Raw genomic sequence first — 20,346 nt, forward strand, 5'->3', positions numbered from 1 at the left:
TTCTAATGCTGAGAACAGAGAGTAGCAGGGGCGTACATAGAAATCACTGGGCCCCATAGCAAGCATCTGAATTGGGCCCCCTAACCCCGCCCATTACCCACCCCTGGCCCGTCCCACCTCCTGTCCTGGCTCCTCCCATGCCACACCCCCATTAAAGAATCCCTAATGCCCCCCAAAATGCCCGGGGGGAGGAGTAGGAGAGCACACTGTCCACTATGAGCCCCCCAAAATGCTCAGGACAGTGTGCTTTCCTTCTACTCATCTCCCCCCTGGGCATTTTGCTGTAATGGGGGCATTAGGGGTTGGGAGGCAGGAGGCTCATAGAGGACTCGGGGGGGGGGGGGGGGGGCGGAGAGACTCAGAACAGTGTGCTTGTCTCCTACTCCTCCTTCCCCCTGGGCATTTTGGGGTAATGGGGGCATAAGGGGGGCTCATAGAGGATTCAGGGGGGGGGGAGGCTCATACAGGACAGAGTAGGAGGAAAGCAGACTGTCCTTTGAGCCCCCAAACCCTTAATGCCCCCCAAAATGCTCAGGACAGTGTGCTTTCCTTCTACTCCTCTCCCCCTGGCATTTTGGGGGGCATTAGGGGTTGGGGGCTCATAGAGGACTCAGGGGAGGGGGCTCATAGAGGACAGTGTGCTTTCCTCCTACAGTGCCTGGAGTGGACAGATAGAAAGGGAAGGAGGCGGAGCGGAGCCAGAGGAGACCCCCAAACATAGAGGGGCCCCCCCCCCAGACTGTGACTTACTTCTTCAGGCCAGCCAGCCAGGGACACGGACGGTGCACACTGCTCAGTCACCCTCCTCAAGTCACTTCAGATTCAGAATCTTCCGTACTTCCTCCTTCTCCTTCTGGCTCAGTCAGCACTCAGCTCGTCTCTCCTCAGCTCAGGGGGCAGGGCAGGCACTGACTCTGGTGGGGTGACAGCCGTCGCCGTCTGCGAATTTCGAGTCGATTCTCCCGCCCGCCCCCTTGCGCCGCCCACTGGCCAATCAGCAGTTGCCTCAACAGAGAGTTGCCTTGTGCTGATTGGCCAGCGGCTCGAGCGCCGGGTCAGGAGGAGGGTCAGGTCACGTCTGAGACAGTCTCAGGTCAAGGGGGGGCCCGGGGGGGTGTCTGTACTCTGTGCAGAAGATAAGATGAGTTGAGAAAAGCAGCCGGTCATGAGTGGGCGGGGCCAAATAGGATGGGCGGGGCTTCCTCTGCGCTACGGGCCCCCCAGTGCCGCGGGCCCCATAGCAGTGGCGTGGTCTGCCTCTATGGGCGGTACGGCACTGGAGAGTAGAATATATGTAGTAGTATCAGATGTTGTGTAGTAATTGTAGTGGTATATGCTGTTATTGTAGTAGTCAATCAAAACAATAGCTGATCTTAGGGAGACCAACTACAGAAAACACAGTGGAGTCCCAGTAATGGGTCTTCAACACAGTGAAAGCCAGATATCCCTCAAAGGAAGGAAAAATGGGCAAAGGGGTGTCCCCATTACAGAGATCACCAGATCCACCATATTAAGTGATCCCTATGTCAATATCCTGTTCTTTTACAAGCCTTAAAGAGGACCTTTCACCAGAAAAAAGTATCTAAACTGACTATACAGAAGTGTAGAGCGGCGCCCAGGGATCCCCCTGCACTTACTGTTATCCCCGGGCGCCGCTCCGTTCTCTGGTTATAGCCTCCGGTATGTTCCTAGTTAGGCTCCACCCAGGGGAACCTGCCGCCGTCTTTCTCCTATGCTGTAGCGCTGCGATTGGCCAGCGCTACAGCATAGGAGAAGGAGACCGCGGCAGGTTCCCCTGGGTGGAGCCTAACTAGGAACATACCGGAGGCTATAACCAGAGAACGGAGCGGCGCCCAGGTATAACAGTAAGTGCAGGGGGATCCCTGGGCGCCGCTCTACACTTCTGTATAGTCAGTTTAGATACTTTTTTCTGGTGAAAGGTCCTCTTTAAGGCTTGTAAAAGAACAGGATATTGACATAGGGATCACTTTGTAGTATCAGTATCCAAATGGACGTCATGTCAACTAGGTCAGAGGAAGACGTGCTATTTTTCAGTTCATTCAAGGAGACAAAAGTGCCAAAGGAACTGCCAATATGATCAATTGCTGCTTTATTGTGGCACACCTAAGCAAAACCAGCAACCTTTTTGCACTTAGGCATTCCTGAGGCTCGAGTAGTAGTTGTTTTAGTAGATGTAGCTACGGCGGTGGTCGTGCTTGCACACTATTGGAAAAAGTGTTGACTTCTCTGGTGAGTAACATAGTACATAAGGCCGAAAAAAGACATTTGTCCATCCAGTTCGGCCTGTCATCCTGCAAGTTGATCCAGAGGAAGGCAAAAAAACCCTGTGAGGTAGAAGCCAATTTTCCTCACTTTAGGGGAATAAAAATTCCTTCCCGACTCCAATCAGGCAATCAGAATAAATCCCTGGATCAACGATCCCTCTCTAGTAGCTATAGCCTGTAATATTATTACGCTCCAGAAATACATCCAGGCCCCTCTTGAATTCCTTTATTGTACTCACCATCACCACCTCCTCAGGCAGAGAGCTTCCATAGTCTCACTGCTCTTACCGTAAAGAATCCTCTTCTATGTTTGTGTACAAACCTTCTTTCCTCCAGACGCAGAGGATGTCCCCTCGTCACAGTCACCGTCCTGGGAATGAATAGATGATGGGATAGATCTCTGTACTGGCCCTGATATATTTATACATATTAATTAGATCTCCTCTCAGTCGTCTTTTTTCTAAAGTGAATAACCCTAATTTTGATAATCTTTCAGGGTACTGTAGTTGCCCCATTCCAGTTATTACTTCATGACAGTTGGGGTGGAAAACAAAACTCACAGTACAGACTGTAACCGCTCAGAGGGTAATATAAGTCGTGATGGTCTAATGAGGTTAAGTATAATGACAGATGACCGTCCTTTAAAACTTAGCCTTTATTAATATTAATATATAAAAATAAAAAAGCACATAAGATACCCCTAATAGACTAATAAATACAAAGCAAAAAACTAAAGAAAATTACTCTTGTGAAAGAGACAATCCTCACAATGGTGGACGGAATAATGGCAGGGACTGTGGAAGCGTACATAGGCTGGTTCTTTTTCCTATAATCTGCAAGCATGGCCACCCATGATGGATTGCAGGGTGTTCGTAACCCCTGGATATAAGCAATGTATAATGTGATGGAAAAATATGGACAATCACAATACATTAGTAAGTTGCTTGTATTAACTTTCTCTACATAATAAATGCTATTTGCCGATTCTAGACAATCCCTTTAACTTTATCTACATGATAAATACCATTTGCTCAAACTGAGACAATCCTCATTGTTTAGCTTTTTGTATCTAAGGTGACAACATTTTTACCCCTTGATTTTTCAGGCAGTAAAGACTGGAGAACTGAAGGCATTTGACTATGGAACAAAGGGCAATATTTTTCATTACAACCAGGTAATAAAACTCTATTATCCAGGTACAGACAGTGACGCCATTATGTCAAATGTATCTATGGGTCTATGAATACGGTCGCTCTATGTATCTATGGGTCTTCTGAAACTAGTGCATATGGCTGCCTATAGTTGCCCACCGGGTAATATGAAGGTCACTGAGGACTATGCCATTGTTGTTCTTTGGACTCTTTTTTATAAAGTTGTAACTCCTCTTAATTTGTGGACTATTGTTTTCTAGACTACGGCTCCTTTATACAGTGTGAAGGATATGAAAATTCCCACAGCCTTATGGAGTGGGGGCCACGACTGGTTGGCTGATCGCAACGATGTATCTTTATTACTTAGGCAAATCAGTAATTTGGTATACCACAAAGAGCTGCCAGACTGGGAACATCTGGATTTTATCTGGGGCTTGGATGCTGCAGAGCGCATGTACGGTGAAATCATTCACTTCATGAAGATGTTCTCCTAAACTCTGGTTTCGGGTGTTTAAAGAAACCGTGTGCAGAGCCTGGAAAAGAAAAATGTTACCTTATTGACAACTTGATGAAAACTTGATATGAACTGTAGCCATACTATATACATTACTATGCAATTCATAGGTGCCTCATTTACATGCAGGAATTTCATATCTTTTTTTACAAGTGAAAAAGCTTTGCGTTTCTTACCAAATAATGAACATTTCTTAACAGGTAATTGTAACCCCTTAGTGACATCAATACGTCTTTTTATGGTGGTCACTGAGGGGCCTTAGGCTAGGCTGCTGCCTCTTTACTGCGGCCTAGTCTAAACGCTGCACGGGTCTCCTATGCAGAGGAGAGCGGGGGCTCTGGTCTCACATGAGAGTTGGGCTCCTGCTCTAATGGCCTGGACCATCAGAAGCACTGCTCCTGGCCATTTAAGCCCTTTGATGCCGCTGTCAATAGAGGCTTCAGCATCTAAGTGGTTTAGAAGGAAGGAGCTTCCATCTGTATCCCACAATTGAGATGTCGGGGTCCCGATGTCTTTGCTTGGCAGCCTGGAGCCTAATGGACGCCCCAGGCCTGGCTGCATTGTATGCCTAGCAGCTGTGCCTCTCTGGTGCAGCCTGCTGGTGACTGTCAGTAAAGCACTGACAGTATAGTACATTGTACTGCATAAGCAGTACAGACGTATTATAAAAGCCACGTAAAAGGTATCGCCGTGTCATTAATGACCCTCTCTACACAATTATTTAATTTATAATCTACGATAAATGCTGTAAAAAAAAACTGTAACAGAATTGCTGTTTTTTACTTATTAGCTAACAAAAAAAAGAAACAAAAAGCGATGAAAAAGATTTGTGTACCCCAAAATGATACCAGTAAAAAGTACAAATTGTCCTGCAAAAATTAAGCCCTCACACATAAAGAAAAAAAGTTATCAATTTTGGGATGCAGCGATGAAAAAACATTTTCTTTTTTTTTTAAACATTTTATTGTGCATAAGTAGTAAAATGTAAAAAACCTAAATGAATGCCACAAAATTTATATTGTAAAAGCTCAGTGGCAGTATTGCAGTTTTTCCCAAATTCCCCCTCCTTAAAAGAAAGTTAATCAGTAAGTTATGGGTACTCCGAAATGGTGCAATTACAAACTTTAACTTGTTCTGCAAAAAAACAAGCCCTTATACGGCAAAATCAACATAAAAATTTAAAAAAGTTGTTCCTCTAAGAATGTGACTATGAAAAAAAAAATTGCTCGGTCACTAAGGCCCAAAACAGGCTGGTCACTTAAGGTACTTTCACACTTGCGGCAGAGGATTCCGGCAGGCAGTTCCGTTGCCGGAAGTGCCTGCTGGACCCGTCAAAACGTGGGCAAACTGATGGCATTTGTCAGACAGATCAGGATCCTGAATCCATCTGACAAATGCATTGAGATGCCGGAACCATCTCTTCGGTGTCATCTGGAAAAACGGATTCGGCATTTATTTTTTTCACATTTTTGCAGTCTGAGCATGCGCAGACAGCAAAAATGGATCCGTTTTGCCGGAACACTTGGGGCCGGATCCGGCATTAATAGATGTCAATGGGAAAAAAATGCTGGATCCAGCATTCCCGCAAGTGTTCTGGAATTTTGGACCGAGATAAAACCGCAGCATGCTGCGGTATTGTCTTCGTCCTGAAAAGTCAAAAAGACTGAACTGATGCATCCTGAACGAATTGCTCTCCATTCAGAATGCATTAGGATAAAACTGATCAGTTTTTTTCTGGTATAGAGCCCCTAGGACGGAACTCAGTGCTGGAAAAGAAAAACGCTAGGAGTTATTATATGACTATATTCAGCAATGTAAATATCACTCCTAAAAGGCACCCCTTAAAGGGGATGTCTGCTTCTTGAAGCCCCTTATATGTCTTAATAGACATTGTTGAGTTCTCTTAACCCCTTGTTTGGACTGTAGGAGGCCAATGTAGTGGACCTCAGGACCGCCGCTGGCCTCTATTGAAAGAATTAAATGTCCATTGATTTCAATGTAAACCATCTGAATGCTGATTGAAGGGGCTCCCAGAAGTGCCACTGGTGCTTGGTTAGTTTGTCTCAGGGGACCAGCAATCTAAGCTGGTTATTTTTTACCAAACCAGACAGGCCCTTTAAATCGACAAGCTTTTACATTGATATTATCAGTTACTTTCCCCTAATACAATCAATGCATTATTGAGAATGCAGTTGTATAGCGCTTCTTTTCCTAACATGAGTTGAGCAGTGGTTCAGAATCACTTTGCCGTGTTCCAATATGAAGACATCTTCCCCAATGTGTGGCGAATTAGACCAGTGGTGCCTCCTGGCCCTAATAATTCTCAAATTGTCATTTCTAAAAAATATTTGTAGGTGAAGAACCTCTTTATACTTTTAGGTTAAAGGGGTTATCCAATCTTTTTACATTTTTATTTCATGTCCCCTCAACCCAATTAGAGTAAAATCTCTTTCTTTGGTACTTATGAAAAGTTACTTAGGCCCCTATCACACGGGCTCTCTCGTGAGGTGAACGCATTGCACGCGCACTGAATCCGGACCCATTCACTTCAATGGGGCTGTGCAGATGAGCGGTGATTTTCACGCATCACTTGTGCGTTTCATGAACATTGCAGCATGTTCTATATTCTGCGTTTTTTACACAACGCAGGCCCCATAGAAATGAATGGGGATGCATGAAAATCACATAGCACCCGCAAGCAAGTGCGGATGCAATGCGATTTTCACGCATGGTTGCTAGGAGACGATGTTAGTAAATTAATAAAAGTCAATTTACTGTATTATTTTCCTTTATAACACGGTTATAAGGGAAAATAATATCATCTTTAATACAGAATGCTTAGTAAAGTGTTGCTTGAGGGGTTAAAAAATAAAAAAAATTAATTCACCTCATCCACTTGGTCGCGCAGCCAGCATTGTCTTCTTTCTTCTTCTTTCAGGACTATTTTTTAACCCCTCAAGCAACACTTTACTAAGCATTCTGTGTTAAGAATGCTATTATTTTCCTTTGTAACCATGTTATAAGGGAAAATAATAAAATTAATAGAAAACCTAACCCAAACCCGAACTTCAGTGAAGAAGTCCGGGTTCGGGTCTGGGTACCACATTCAGTTTTTTCTCACACGCCTGCAAAACGCATTGCACTCGCGCTGAAAAAAAAAACTGACTGCAATTGTGTGCCTACTCACGCGGTTTTCCCGCAATGCACACGTGACGCATCCGGAGCAAATCCGGGACGCCCGTGTGAAAGAGGCCTTAAAGAGCCAGTGCTTCCCTCCCAGTCCATTTATATGCTCCTGGCACTTCTGGGATCACTCACCGTACATTGTGATCCTAACTTACCCATGATCCTAGCCTGGTGACAACCCACAGTGCATGCTAGTGTGGCGGCGGGAGATTCATTCTGACGCCTGCGCTGTGGATTGTAGCCAGGCTAGGGTCATGTGTACGATGTACAGCACGTGATCCCGGAAGTGCCAGGAGAATATAAATGGATCAGGAGCTCAACCCTGGTCCAGTAAGCAACTTTTAATAAGTGCCAATGAAATATATTTAAATGTAGGGGGGGCCTCTGAATACTACTCAGGAAATTACCTTTAGCACATCATATCATAGGATTTTAACTCGCTTTTACAGTATGAGAGTGTGCATTATACATACAGTATACCTATTACAAAGAACTGTATTTTAAGTATGATTATTTTTGATACACCGTTGTAGGCTAGAAATTTAAATCAGTGTTATAACCACATCTGTATTGACTACTTGCAGCAAGTCGTTAATCCCAGACTTAATTGCCTGTATGGATGTATCCTCAAAGCGGTTGTCCGGGGCATTGTCCCCCACTTACCTGCACCCTGCCGCTCCACAGCTCCCAGTTTTTATTACTGGACTTACAGTCGTTAGCGGCAGGCCGATGTAACCTGAGAGGAAGCTGAGCTTGCTGTGTTATCTGTTTCGGTAACTCTCATTCACTTGTATGGAGTTCAGGGTGTAGTACAGCCTGATCAGCTGGTTCCGTCACTCCGGCCACATCTGGATGCCGCTAATAAGGGTTACTCCGATCTCAGCCATTAGAAGCTGAGGTGGGAGTAACCCTTTTACCTGCATTAAGTTTTCAGGGTCCTTGATTTTTTAGATTTCTATTTCTTTTATAATACATCAGATTTTATTTCCATCTTTGTACGTATTCTGTCCTGTATATTGTTCAAAAGACTATTTTGTCATTGTAAAATTTCATTACTAAATCTTGTTCTAGGCAAGAGCATTTTACCAGGTAGTTTTGCCAAAACTTTGCCAGTCATGGTGGTTTAATTTTATCTGTTTTATATATTGTAACTATACCAATACCAATCGATGGTCTGATAGCCTACATATATATTGTAAAATAGAAAAGAGTAATTGAAGCTGCACAGTGAGGTAGAAACCCCCCCTAGAAAATTAGTAATAATTAACAAAAAGAAAGGAAAACGGGTGCACGCCCTCAGGGAGATAGAAACCTCATCAGTCCATACAGAAGGAAGGCAGCACTCCAATTAATATTCAGGCTTTTATTCACCCAGAGTTTGCAACGTTTCAGCTGCTAAATGCTTGAAAATGGCTGCATTAAGCTCTGGGCGAATAAAAACCTGAATTTTCATTGGAGACGGAGTGCTGCCTTCCTTGTGCTTTTATATTGTAAAATAAATATGAAATTGATGAGATTATCTAAAACTATGCTGTGACACCATAAGTACAAGAATCACAGTGTGCCTTTATGGTTTTCAGATTATTGCACTAAACATTTTTACCACTATGTGATGCTAAAGCGTGCTGATCTATACTGAACAGTGGTGCTTTGGACACTGTTTCTTAACAGCACACCCTGTGGTTAGCCAAGGTATTACATTTTAAATTTAAGCAGCACAACATGAGGTATGCAGGAACTGCACAAAGTGACTATATCTACAGTTATGTAACATTTTCTTGTTACTGCATGTGGCATGAGTACTTAAAGCGGTTGTCCGGGCTTTTATTATTGATGACCTATCCTTATAATAGGTCATCAACATCAGATCGGCAGGGGCCCTACACCCGGCACCTCCACCGATCAGCTGTATGAGGAGATGGTGTTCGCATACCGTCTCCCTTCTCTCTTCCTGTTCACTGCTGCTGTCTATGGCAAAGACCATAGACAGCAGAAGTGCTGTCTCCCTTCTGTCTTCCTGTCCGCCTCTGCTGTCTATTTTCTTTTCCATAAACAGCAGCGGTGAACATGAAGAGAGAATGGAGACGGCACGTGCACACTCCATGCACCATCTCCTCATACAGCTGATCGCTGGGGGTGTCGGGTGTCGGACCCCCGCCGATGTGATATTGATGACCTATCCTGAGGATAGGTCATCAATTGTAAAAGCCCAGCGAACCTCTTTAATGTTACATATCTTATGTGCTTCACATTTTCTGTGAGATTTCTGTGCCACTACCAATGCCTGTACTTTCTGTGAATATGATCTTTTCATGTATTTTCAGATTTCATATGGCCTTTTCTATAAAACACATGCTGGGTTTTATCTGTATTACCGTATATGCAGGTCTATGGTCAGGATCCAAAAATGTAATAACATTTAAATAATAAAATGTGATTGTATATGGTATTTATTTTGTTGGTGTGGCATTCATATAAATAAGAACTAACAGTATTTCTGCTGACTGCTATAATGCAATTCCTGCACTTGTCACATTGGTGTATTGCTTTGTTATGAAGTAGAACATATTTTATATTAAAGGGTTTCTGTCACCAGAATTAACCCTATTAAACTAGCTGACATTAGTGATGTGCTCCCACCTCTGGCCACGACCTGCTACACTAGATTGACAGGGCCAGGCAGCGTCGTCTCATTCAGTATTCGGCTCAGACGCAGTGAGTGAAGGGTGCTCGATGGCTGCCGGCTTCCTCACTGCACTGAATACTGGACGGCGCGAGATTTCCCCAGCCACAGGGCCCCGGCAGTTGGAGGTAAAGGATGCCTGCCCCAGTCAATCTAGTGTAACAGGGCATGGCCAGAGGTGGGAGAACGGCGCCTCTAGGAGCAGGGTCAACGACCCCCCCCCCTGCTCCTAGAGGTTTATTAGCATATTCTAAAAGTTATATTTATGGAGTAACGGGGGCATAGATAAAAGTAGGAATAGGCTAGTTAGGTTTAGCTGACATTAGCACATCGCTAAGGTCAGCTGGTTTAATAGGGTTAATTCTGGTGACAGAAACCCTTTAAAGGGGTATTCCAGTCTTCGACTTAGAAGGCTGAAGAAAAATAAGACCACTTTCCGGCGCTGTAGACCGCATCGATCCGCACGTTGGCTTGGATGTTTTATTCTTTTTTATTTAATGATCATAAAGCTGTCTACGCGTTTCAAGGGTGTACAGCCCTCTTCCTGAGGACAGTATGCTTTACAGAGTGTTGATAAGAACATGCATTGTATTTAAAACCGTTTTGGCGCCCTGCAGGAGAAATAGGGGGCGTGAGTAATTTTTTTACTCTTTGCTCCACTGCTCCAGTAAGGAGGAAGACTCGCCTATGTTTTATGTTTCAATGATGTTTATTAAAGTTTTTCACAATAATAGGGCACACAGTACTTTGTGCACAAAATAAAGGACGCAGCGTCCAGTCAAGTAGGTATAAGCAAATAATACAGAAAACAGAAAGACAAAGAAACAATTAATCAAAATTAAAGAAAATGTCAAGAAGTCAGGGGTAGCAGTCATGCAGTTCAAAATTGCGTAAGTTAAGTCTCAAATGGCGATCAACGAGAAGAAGACCCATAATTACTTCCAACCCATAATTGCTTATGTGATATACCGCAACCTATCAAAGCGCAGAATAGAGCGAAAGGTTGGCAGAGTGAGGAGAAGATGACCAAGGTTCCCAGACATTCTCAAATAAGGGAAATGTATCGGAGCGGATAGCTGACATCCGTTCGTATTGGTAGATCCTGTTAACCCTATCAATCACCGTTTGGTAGCTCAAATTTGAGGTACGCCACTGGGAGGCAATATGTATCCTTGAAGCAAGCAAGATGAACTGGGTTAACTTGAACCTAGCATTCGGTAGTTTAGATGGCTTGTCTCCAAGCAAAAACACCGGGGGTGTAAGGGGGAGGGTGTGCCCCAACAAGGATGAGAGCAGATCACGAATGCGACCCCATAGTCTGGATACCATGGGACACGTCCACCATGTGTGGAACATCGTGCCCTCCTCCCCACAACCCCGGAAACAAGTAGAGGGGACCTCTGGGTAGAAGTGGTGCAATTTGGCAGGAACCAAATATGTCCGGTGGAGAATTTTAATAGAGGTTTCTGCCAGGGTAGTCTGCCACGACCCCTTAGAGAGAGTCTGGGAACGCTGGTGCCACCTGGATACGCTGAATTCCTCCGATAGATCTGCCTCCCATTCCAACATATAGCGAAGCTTAGAATCCTCTGGAGGTGCAGTGAGAGCCGAGTAAATCCGGGACAGTAAACCCTGCTTATATAGAGAGAAGGACATTAGTCTCTCAAAAGGAGTATAATCAATAGCATGTGAACCACTTTTAAGGGAGTGTAGAAAGGAGAACACTCTCCGGACATTGAATTGCTCACGAGCCGGAGGTGTAAATTTTTCAAGACTCGCCTATGTTTTAGACTTGTACATAAAATATATAGATAAACAAGTAAATAAATATATGCATACATACCATAGGTTTAGACATAGCAGTAAAATTGAGGACAAATAGAAGTAAAAAATTAATAATAAAAAAGATAAAATGACAACAAGAATAAAATCCATATAGAGGCTCACACCTGCTTAGTTAGGCAGATGGAAACCTTACAGACGAAGGGGGGGGGGTTATGGAAAGCGTATTTTTAGTATGTTAATCAGACCGATAAAATAGTAGAATTACATTAGTGGATGCCTATGTGTTAAAAATAGAACAAGTATGTATGCTTCATACCCGAAAATCCATGTAATAGTTTTGAGAACCTACAGAAAAGAGAAGTTTATAGCATATTCCAGCTAGACACGCTCACTCCACATGGTCTTAACGAAATAACTGAGACCATTCTATAACAACTTCAACAGTACCAGTCCACCAAAGAGACGATCTTCCTTTCCTAATAATTTCCTCCAACAGCGGCAATCTATGAAAATAAGAAATCTACCATTACACTGTTCCCAGATACACTCCCATAATTCATTACGATGCTTCGACCCAAACTCAATGCCCTTCTCTAGCAACACCGCATAGGGTGTAACAACCAATAAGCCTTCAAGCCAGCGATTGGTAGCAGCACCCCTATACTGTGCACCATAAGTGCTGCTAGTTTAGTGTACACGCTATACATACTTGTTCTATTTTCAACACATAGGCATCCACTAATGTAATTCTAATATTTTATCGGTCTGATTAAAATACTAAAAATACGCTTTCCATAACCCCCTTCCCCCACCTACGTCTGTAAGGTTTCCGCCTGCCTAACTAAGCAGGTGTGAACCTCTATATGGATTTTATTCTTGTTTTCATTTTATCTTTTTTATTATACATTTTTTACTCCTATTTGTCCTAAATTTGACTGCTATTTCTAAACCTATGGTATGTATGCATAGATTTATTTACTTGTTTATCTATACATTTTATGTACAAGTCTAAAACTTAGGCGAGTCTTCCTCCTTACTTGTCACGAGGGTGTCAAGAGCCACGCCTGACTCCGTTGTACCCGGGGTCAGGAGGTCGCAGCGGTTGGCTGCACGCTCTATGTCAGATAGGGAAGTTTCCTTATTGTAGCTTTCTGGGTTTGCTTTACAAACCCTTTTGGCTCACTCAGGGATCCGTAGCTCCTTCTCCTCAGCTGTTCCTTGTCCAGCACTCCCAATCCTCCTTATATTCCCCTCTCACACTTCTCTGGTTGCCAGATATAGAGCTTCCTGCCTGGACATCTATTCTGACCCACTGGAGCTGTGTTGCTGCGTTCTCTGAGTGTTGCCTTAGAACGCTACCCTCCGGATCCCTGTTGGACCTTTGTGGACAATTGTTGCCGTCCACCTGGGTGTTTGTATTTGTCTGTGTTTGTCTGTCCTCTCCCTGGTGTTTCCCTCTTAGTGCAGTGGTGAGGACTAGCGATCCCACCGGCCCGTTCATTATCTAGGGCTCATTTCAGGGAAAGCCAGGGTTTAGGCACGTGATCGCCGCACGGGTGAGGAACCCGTCTAGGGACGTCAGGGCAGGCAGGTGCCAGCTGCAAGGTGAGTTAGGGGTCACCACCTTTCCCTCTCCCTTGGGCAGGGCTTTCCCTGTTTTCCTCCCTGTGCGTGTTGCCGGTCATTACATTATATCTGGCCCTTATTTTTGTGTAGGTAAAAATTATTATTATTTTTTTTATCTACTTAGAATCCAGTATGGATCCAATTGCTGCTCTGTCCGAACAATTTCATGGCATGTCTTTGGAGGTGGTAGGATTGAAGGCGTCGGTCCTCCAGCAACAGCAGCAATTACAACAGACCGCAAGCCCAGCGGTTGCTACTGGTAACCAGGTTGTTGCGGAACCCAAGGTCCCTCTCCCTGACAGATTTTCTGGGGGAAGGGACAAGTTTTTGATGTTCCGTGAGGCCTGTAAACTATACTTTAAACTGCGTCCTTACTCCTCTGGTAATGAAGAACAGCGGGTGGGTGTTGTTATTTCCCTGCTGCAGGGGGACCCGCAGTCCTGGGCGTTCTCTTTACCTACTGATTCCCAGGCTCTTCGGTCAGTGGATGAGTTTTTCGGGGCCTTGGGTCTCATATATGACGACCCTGACCGAGTCGCACTGGCTGAATCAAAATTACGGAGACTCCTACAAGGAGAGCGGCCGGTAGAGGAGTATTGCTCTGACTTCCGTAGGTGGGCTACGGATACCCAATGGAACGACCCGGCTCTCAGGAGTCAGTTCTGCTCTGGGTTATCCGAAAGGGTTAAGGATGCGCTTGCATTGTATGAGACCCCCTTTTCCCTTGATGCAGTTATGTCCCTTTCTATCCGTATAGATAGACGCCTTAGGGACAGGTTGAAAAAACCGGAGCCATTGGTAACCCCTCCCAAGCAGCAGTTAGTCTGTACGGACATAGACGAGCCTATGCAGCTAGGAGGAACTACTCGTCAGGTCCGTCCTCCTGAGGTTCGCCGTAGGCGTGGGGGTTGTTTTTTTTTGTGGGGAGAGGGGTCATTTCATTAACGTCTGTCCTTCTTTTCTCAGAAACAAACAAACTGTCGGAAAACTACTAACCCCAGGCTGTGTGGAGGATGTCAGCCGGGGGGTATACGTTTCCTCCATACGTATATCGCAATTTGTGTTGCCAGCGGTTATTGTTTTTGGTGATAAGACAGAGACTGTTTCTTTCTTTCTAGACAGTGGAGCAGGGGTAAATTTGATAGATGCCCATTTTGCCCGCACTATGGGTTTGTCTCTCTGTACGTTACAGAGACCTATTCCCATATTTGCTATAGATTCTGCTCCTCTGTCTCAGAGAAACCTCACCCACATTGTTCATAATTTACACCTTCGGGTAGGGGACCACCATAACGAGATGCTCTCATGTTATGTTCTGGAGGGGCTTCCCACTCCGGTGGTGCTGGGCCTTCCCTGGTTGGTAGCGCACAATCCAGTGGTGGATTGGCAGGCCAGGGAGATATTGGAGTGGAGTGAGCCGTGCAGAGAAAATTGCTTAAATAGCAATTGCTTAGTCGCCTCCATAACTACCCTACCTACATTTGTTTCGGACTTTGAGGACGTTTTTTCTGAAAAGGGTTGTCAGAAGTTACCACCTCATCGTCCTTATGATTGCCCGGTTAACCTTATTCCCGGCGCAAAATTACCCAAGACCAGGTTATATAATCTTTCAGGTCCAGAGAGACAAGCCATGAAGGATTATATCTCCGAGAGTTTGGCTAAGGGACACATCAGACCCTCTTCTTCACCCGTGGCTGCAGGGTTTTCCTTTGTTAAAAAGAAAGATGGGGGCCTGCGTCCTTGCCTAGATTTTCGTGAATTAAATCGGATAACCATCCGAGACCCATACCCTCTTCCTCTCATTCCTGACCTGTTTAACCAGATTGCGGGTGCTAGGTGGTTCTCCAAACTCGATCTTAGGGGGGCCTACAATCTGATTCGTATTAAAGAGGGGGATGAGTGGAAAACAGCTTTTAACACCCCTGAGGGGCATTATGAAAATCTAGTTATGCCTTTCGGCCTGACCAATGCTCCTGCCGTCTTTCAACATTTCGTTAATTACATTTTTAGTCATCTAATAGGCAGGTTTGTGGTAATATACCTAGATGATATCTTAATTTATTCGTCTGATCTGAAAACACATGAGGAGCATGTCAGACAAGTACTACAGGTCCTACGGACGAATGAATTATATGCTAAAATTGAAAAATGTGTTTTTGCCGTTCAGGAGATACAATTCCTAGGTTATTATTTATCTGCGTCAGGTTTCCGTATGGATCCTAGGAAGGTCCAGGCAATTTTGGATTGGGATCTTCCTGAGAACCTCAAAGCACTACAACGGTTCTTGGGCTTCGCGAATTTCTACAGGAAATTCATTAAAAATTATTCGGTGATCGTAAAACCCCTTACTGACATGACTAGGAAGGGGACTGATTTTTCTAAATGGTCTGACGCCGCTAAAGTTGCTTTTTCCTCTCTAAAAGAGAGGTTTACCTCAGCACCTGTACTAGTCCAACCTGATGTCTCTCAGCCTTATATTGTTGAAGTCGATGCATCAGAGGTGGGAGTGGGGGCTGTGCTGTCTCAGGGTCCGTCTCCTGGCAAATGGCGTCCTTGTGCTTTCTTTTCTAAAAAACTATCTGCAGCAGAACAGAACTACGATATTGGCAATAGGGAACTGTTAGCTATTAAACTTGCGTTTGAGGAGTGGCGTCACTTTTTAGAGGGGGCAGTCCACCCGTCACTGTGTTTACGGACCACAAAAATCTGCTGTACCTCGAATCAGCTAAGCGTCTCACCCCTAGACAGGCTAGGTGGTCGCTATTTTTTACCAGGTTTAACTTTGTGATTACCTATCGTCCTGGGGTAAAGAATACCAAGGCTGATGCACTATCTCGTTGTTTCCCTGGAGGGGGTAATGTGAGTGATCCGGTACCCATTCTACAAAGAGGAGTAGTTGTCTCTGCGGTACACTCTGCTTTGGAGGGGAAGGTGTTAGAGGCCCAGGGGGACGCCCCGGTCTCTTGCCCCTCAGAGAAATTGTTTGTACCGTTGAACCTACGTCTCGAATTATTAAAGGAACATCATAATTCGGCACTTGCTGGGCACCCGGGTAGTAAAGCAACCTTAGAGCTATTGTCTCGTCGTTTTTGGTGGCCAAGGTTGCGTCAGGATGTATTGGATTTTGTGTCTTCTTGTTCTACCTGTGCGCGCGCAAAAGTTTCACATACACGTCCTGCAGGGTCTCTATTACCACTCGTCATTCCCAATAGACCATGGACACATCTGTCTATGGATTTTATCACTGACTTACCTTTGTCTGCGGGTAAAACTGTGATTTTGGTAGTAGTGGACAGGTTTAGCAAAATGGCACACTTTATTGCGTTACCCGCACTACCTAATGCTAAAACTCTTGCTCAGGTATTCGTCAGTGAGATCGTGAAGCTTCACGGGGTCCCCTCCGATGTTGTTTCGGATCGGGGAACCCAGTTTATTTCTAAATTTTGGAAAGCTTTTTGTTCCCGTTTGGGGGTTCACTTGTCCTTTTCCTCAGCTTTCCATCCTCAGTCGAATGGACAGACTGAGCGTACCAACCAAAACCTGGAGACATATCTAAGATGTTTTGTGTCTGAAAACCAAGAGTTGTGGTCGTCATATTTACCGTTAGCTGAGTTTGCCATAAATAATCGCCGTCAGGAATCCACTGGCAAGTCACCTTTTCTTGGTGCATATGGTTTTCATCCCCAATTCTGTACTTTCAAAGAGGGGGGGTCTTCTGGGGTTCCCGAAGAGGAACGGTTTTCGTCATCTCTTTCATCAGTATGGCAGAAGGTGCAAGCTAACTTGAAAAATATGGGAGGTAAATACAAATGCATGGCTGATAAGAGACGGTCGCCAGGTCCGGACCTAGGAGTGAATGACTATGTGCGGTTGTCTACTAGGAATATCAAGTTGAAGGTTCCCTCTTGGAAACTGGGTCCTAGGTTTATTGGTCCTTACAAGATTGTAGCCATCATCAACCCCGTGGCTTTTCGCCTTGAGTTACCTCAGACTTTTAAAATCCATAATGTCTTTCATAAGTCGTTACTCAAAAAATATGTTCCACCTCTAGAACCGTCACCGCTGCCACCCCCTCCTGTTGTCGTGGATGGTAGTTTGGAATTTCAGATATCCAAAATTGTTAATTCTCGTCGGGTCCGCCGCTCTCTCCAATATCTGGTGCACTGGAGAGGTTACGGTCCCGAGGAAAGAATGTGGGTTCCTGCGTCTGAGGTAAACGCCGACAGGCTAGTCCGGATTTTTCATGCCTCTCATCCTGAGAGACCTGGTCCTGAGTGTCCGGAGGCCCCTCGTAGAGAGGGGGGTACTGTCACGAGGGTGTCAAGAGCCACGCCTGACTCCGTTGTACCCGGGGTCAGGAGGTCGCAGCGGTTGGCTGCACGCTCTATGTCAGATAGGGAAGTTTCCTTATTGTAGCTTTCTGGGTTTGCTTTACAAACCCTTTTGGCTCACTCAGGGATCCGTAGCTCCTTCTCTCAGCTGTTCCTTGTCCAGCACTCCCAATCCTCCTTATATTCCCCTCTCACACTTCTCTGGTTGCCAGATATAGAGCTTCCTGCCTGGACATCTATTCTGACCCACTGGAGCTGTGTTGCTGCGTTCTCTGAGTGTTGCCTTAGAACGCTACCCTCCGGATCCCTGTTGGACCTTTGTGGACAATTGTTGCCGTCCACCTGGGTGTTTGTATTTGTCTGTGTTTGTCTGTCCTCTCCCTGGTGTTTCCCTCTTAGTGCAGTGGTGAGGACTGGCGATCCCACCGGCCCGTTCATTATCTAGGGCTCATTTCAGGGAAAGCCAGGGTTTAGGCACGTGATCGCCGCACGGGTGAGGAACCCGTCTAGGGACGTCAGGGCAGGCAGGTGCCAGCTGCAAGGTGAGTTAGGGGTCACCACCTTTCCCTCTCCCTTGGGCAGGGCTTTCCCTGTTTTCCTCCCTGTGCGTGTTGCCGGTCATTACATTACTGGAGCGAGTGCCCGTTGTTGATAAGGCTGTAAACATTTTTGCCACGCCCCTTTTTCTCCTGCAGGGCGCTAAATCTGTTTTAAATACAATACATATTCTTATCAACACTGTAGAGCATACTGTCCTGAGGAAGAGGGCTGTATGCCCTTGAAACACGTAGACAGCTTTATTATCAATAAATAAAAAGAAAAAACATCCAAGCCATCGCGCGGATCAATTTATATGCCTACATTACCGGAAAGTGGTCCTATTTTTCTTCAACCTTCAAATCGACTACCCCTGAAGCTTGTGGCAACGAGACAGGACGGGACCAGGCAGCAGCAAGGCATCCCCTTAAGCCTGTGAGGGCAAACACCAGCAAGGCTTCTATAGCTGTTGTGACTCCTCACAACAGGATCCGGCAAGCGCAATACGCACCATTTCCTATTATTTTTAGTCCAGACGTACTGCACATGAGGCATGTTTTTTGTCTTTTTTTGTTTCTGTATATATAGTCTTGGACGTAGGAGGTATATCGCTAGGATATGTCCCCAATGTCTATTAGGTGCGAGTCCCACCTCTGGGACCTGCACCTATACTTAGACTGGAGCCCACAAAGCCCCGGAGTGCGCACTGCGCATGCATGGCCGCCCTCCATTCATTCCTATGGGAGCACCGAAAATGTTTCGGAAGTCCCATTGAAATGAATGAGAAGCACACAATGCAACCGCGGCCACCGCTCTATTCACTTCTATGGGGCTTCTATAGCACTCGGCTATTTTTGCCGCTCCTATAGGAATGAATGGAGGGCAGAAGCGCATGCGTGGTCTGCCCTTCGGGACCTTGCAGGCTGCGTTCTAAGTATAGACCCGCACCTATCAGACATTGGGGGCATATCCTAGCGATATGCCACCAGTGTCGGAGATGGGAATACCCCTGTGCTATAATAAAAGGACAAATATGCATCTGTGGATGAAAAAATATTCTGTACCTGCTATTGCTGTGTTGTGCCCAGTGATTACAAGCAAAGCCGCTAACTGTGGGGGGAGCTGCAGTGTGATTGACAGCAGTGTATAGTATGTGCTGATGGTGACAATGCTGCAGGCTGCTTGGATCTTCCAGCCGGGCAGCGCAGTTAGGCCTCTTTCAGAGGGGTGTCCCGGATTTGCTCCGGATGCGTCTTGGGTGCATTGCGGGAAACCCGCGCGAGTGCGCACACAATTTCAGTCAGTTTTGACTGCGATTGCGTTGCATTGTTCAGTTTTTATCGCGCGGGTGCAATGTGTTTTGCACTCGCGTGATAAAAAACTGAATGTGGTTCCTAGACCCGAACTTCTTCACTGAAGTTCAGGTTTGGGTTCGGTGCTGTGTAGATGTTATTTTCCCTTATAACATGGTTATAAGGGAAAATAATAGCATTCTTAATACAGAATGCTTACTAAAATGTTGCTTATGGGGTTAAAAAATTAAAGAAATTACTCACCTCATCCACTTGTTCGTGCTGCAGGCATCGTTTTCTTTCTTCTTCTTTCAGGACCTACAAAAGGATCTTTGATGACGTGACGTCAGCGCAAGTCCTTCTGAATAAAGATAGATAGAAGGAACGCCCACTAGAGAAGCTGATGTCGCCTCCCCATCGCTCCGATAGTAGTAATTAGCATACGGAGCAGGAGACTGTAACTGGGGCACAGCGGGTGAACGGAGCGGCGCCCAGGAATAATAGTAGGTGCAGGGAGATCCCTGGGCACCGCTCTTTGTAGCCTAATACTTAACTAAGTCTGAACCCACGAAATATAGTCTTTAACTTTTAATTCAGGAGGCGGGTGCCGGCAGCAGAATCACATAGCCGGCACCCTGCCTCTGACAGGGTGTTGCGATCAGTGCGGCACCTGAGGGGTTAACTATCTCTGATTTGCTGTCAGTACCCGCCTCCTGTATTAAAGGTTAATTATCATTGGTGGCGCAGCGCCCCCTCCCCCCTTCAACCCCCCCAGTATTAAAATCATTGGTGACAGGGTCCCCTGTCCCCTCCTCATTGGTGGCAGTGGCAGCTGATCGGAGCCCCAGCAGTGTAATCCTGGGGCTCTGATCGGTTACCGTGGCAGCCAGGGCGCTACTGAAGTCCTGGCTGCCATGGTAACATTCCTGATGCTGTGTGCACAAAGCACAGAGCAG

At 45.5% G+C, this 20,346-nt stretch overlaps 1 protein-coding gene across 1 annotated transcript in view; it reads left to right on the forward strand.

Moving 5' to 3' along the window:
• LOC122940650 (lysosomal acid lipase/cholesteryl ester hydrolase-like) overlaps nt 1-5,416 on the forward strand; it is a 47,900-nt gene extending 42,484 nt beyond the window's left edge. Inside the window, exons 9-10 of the mRNA XM_044297335.1 lie at nt 3,391-3,459; nt 3,697-5,416. Of these exons, the coding sequence (XP_044153270.1) occupies nt 3,391-3,459; nt 3,697-3,930 (303 nt within the window). The 3' untranslated portion in view covers nt 3,931-5,416. The remainder of the gene's footprint in view (nt 1-3,390; nt 3,460-3,696) is intronic.
• Nucleotides 5,417-20,346: the final 14,930 nt, after the last annotated feature.

This window comes from Bufo gargarizans, chromosome 6 (assembly GCF_014858855.1).
Source record: "Bufo gargarizans isolate SCDJY-AF-19 chromosome 6, ASM1485885v1, whole genome shotgun sequence".
Taxonomy (NCBI): domain Eukaryota; kingdom Metazoa; phylum Chordata; class Amphibia; order Anura; family Bufonidae; genus Bufo; species Bufo gargarizans.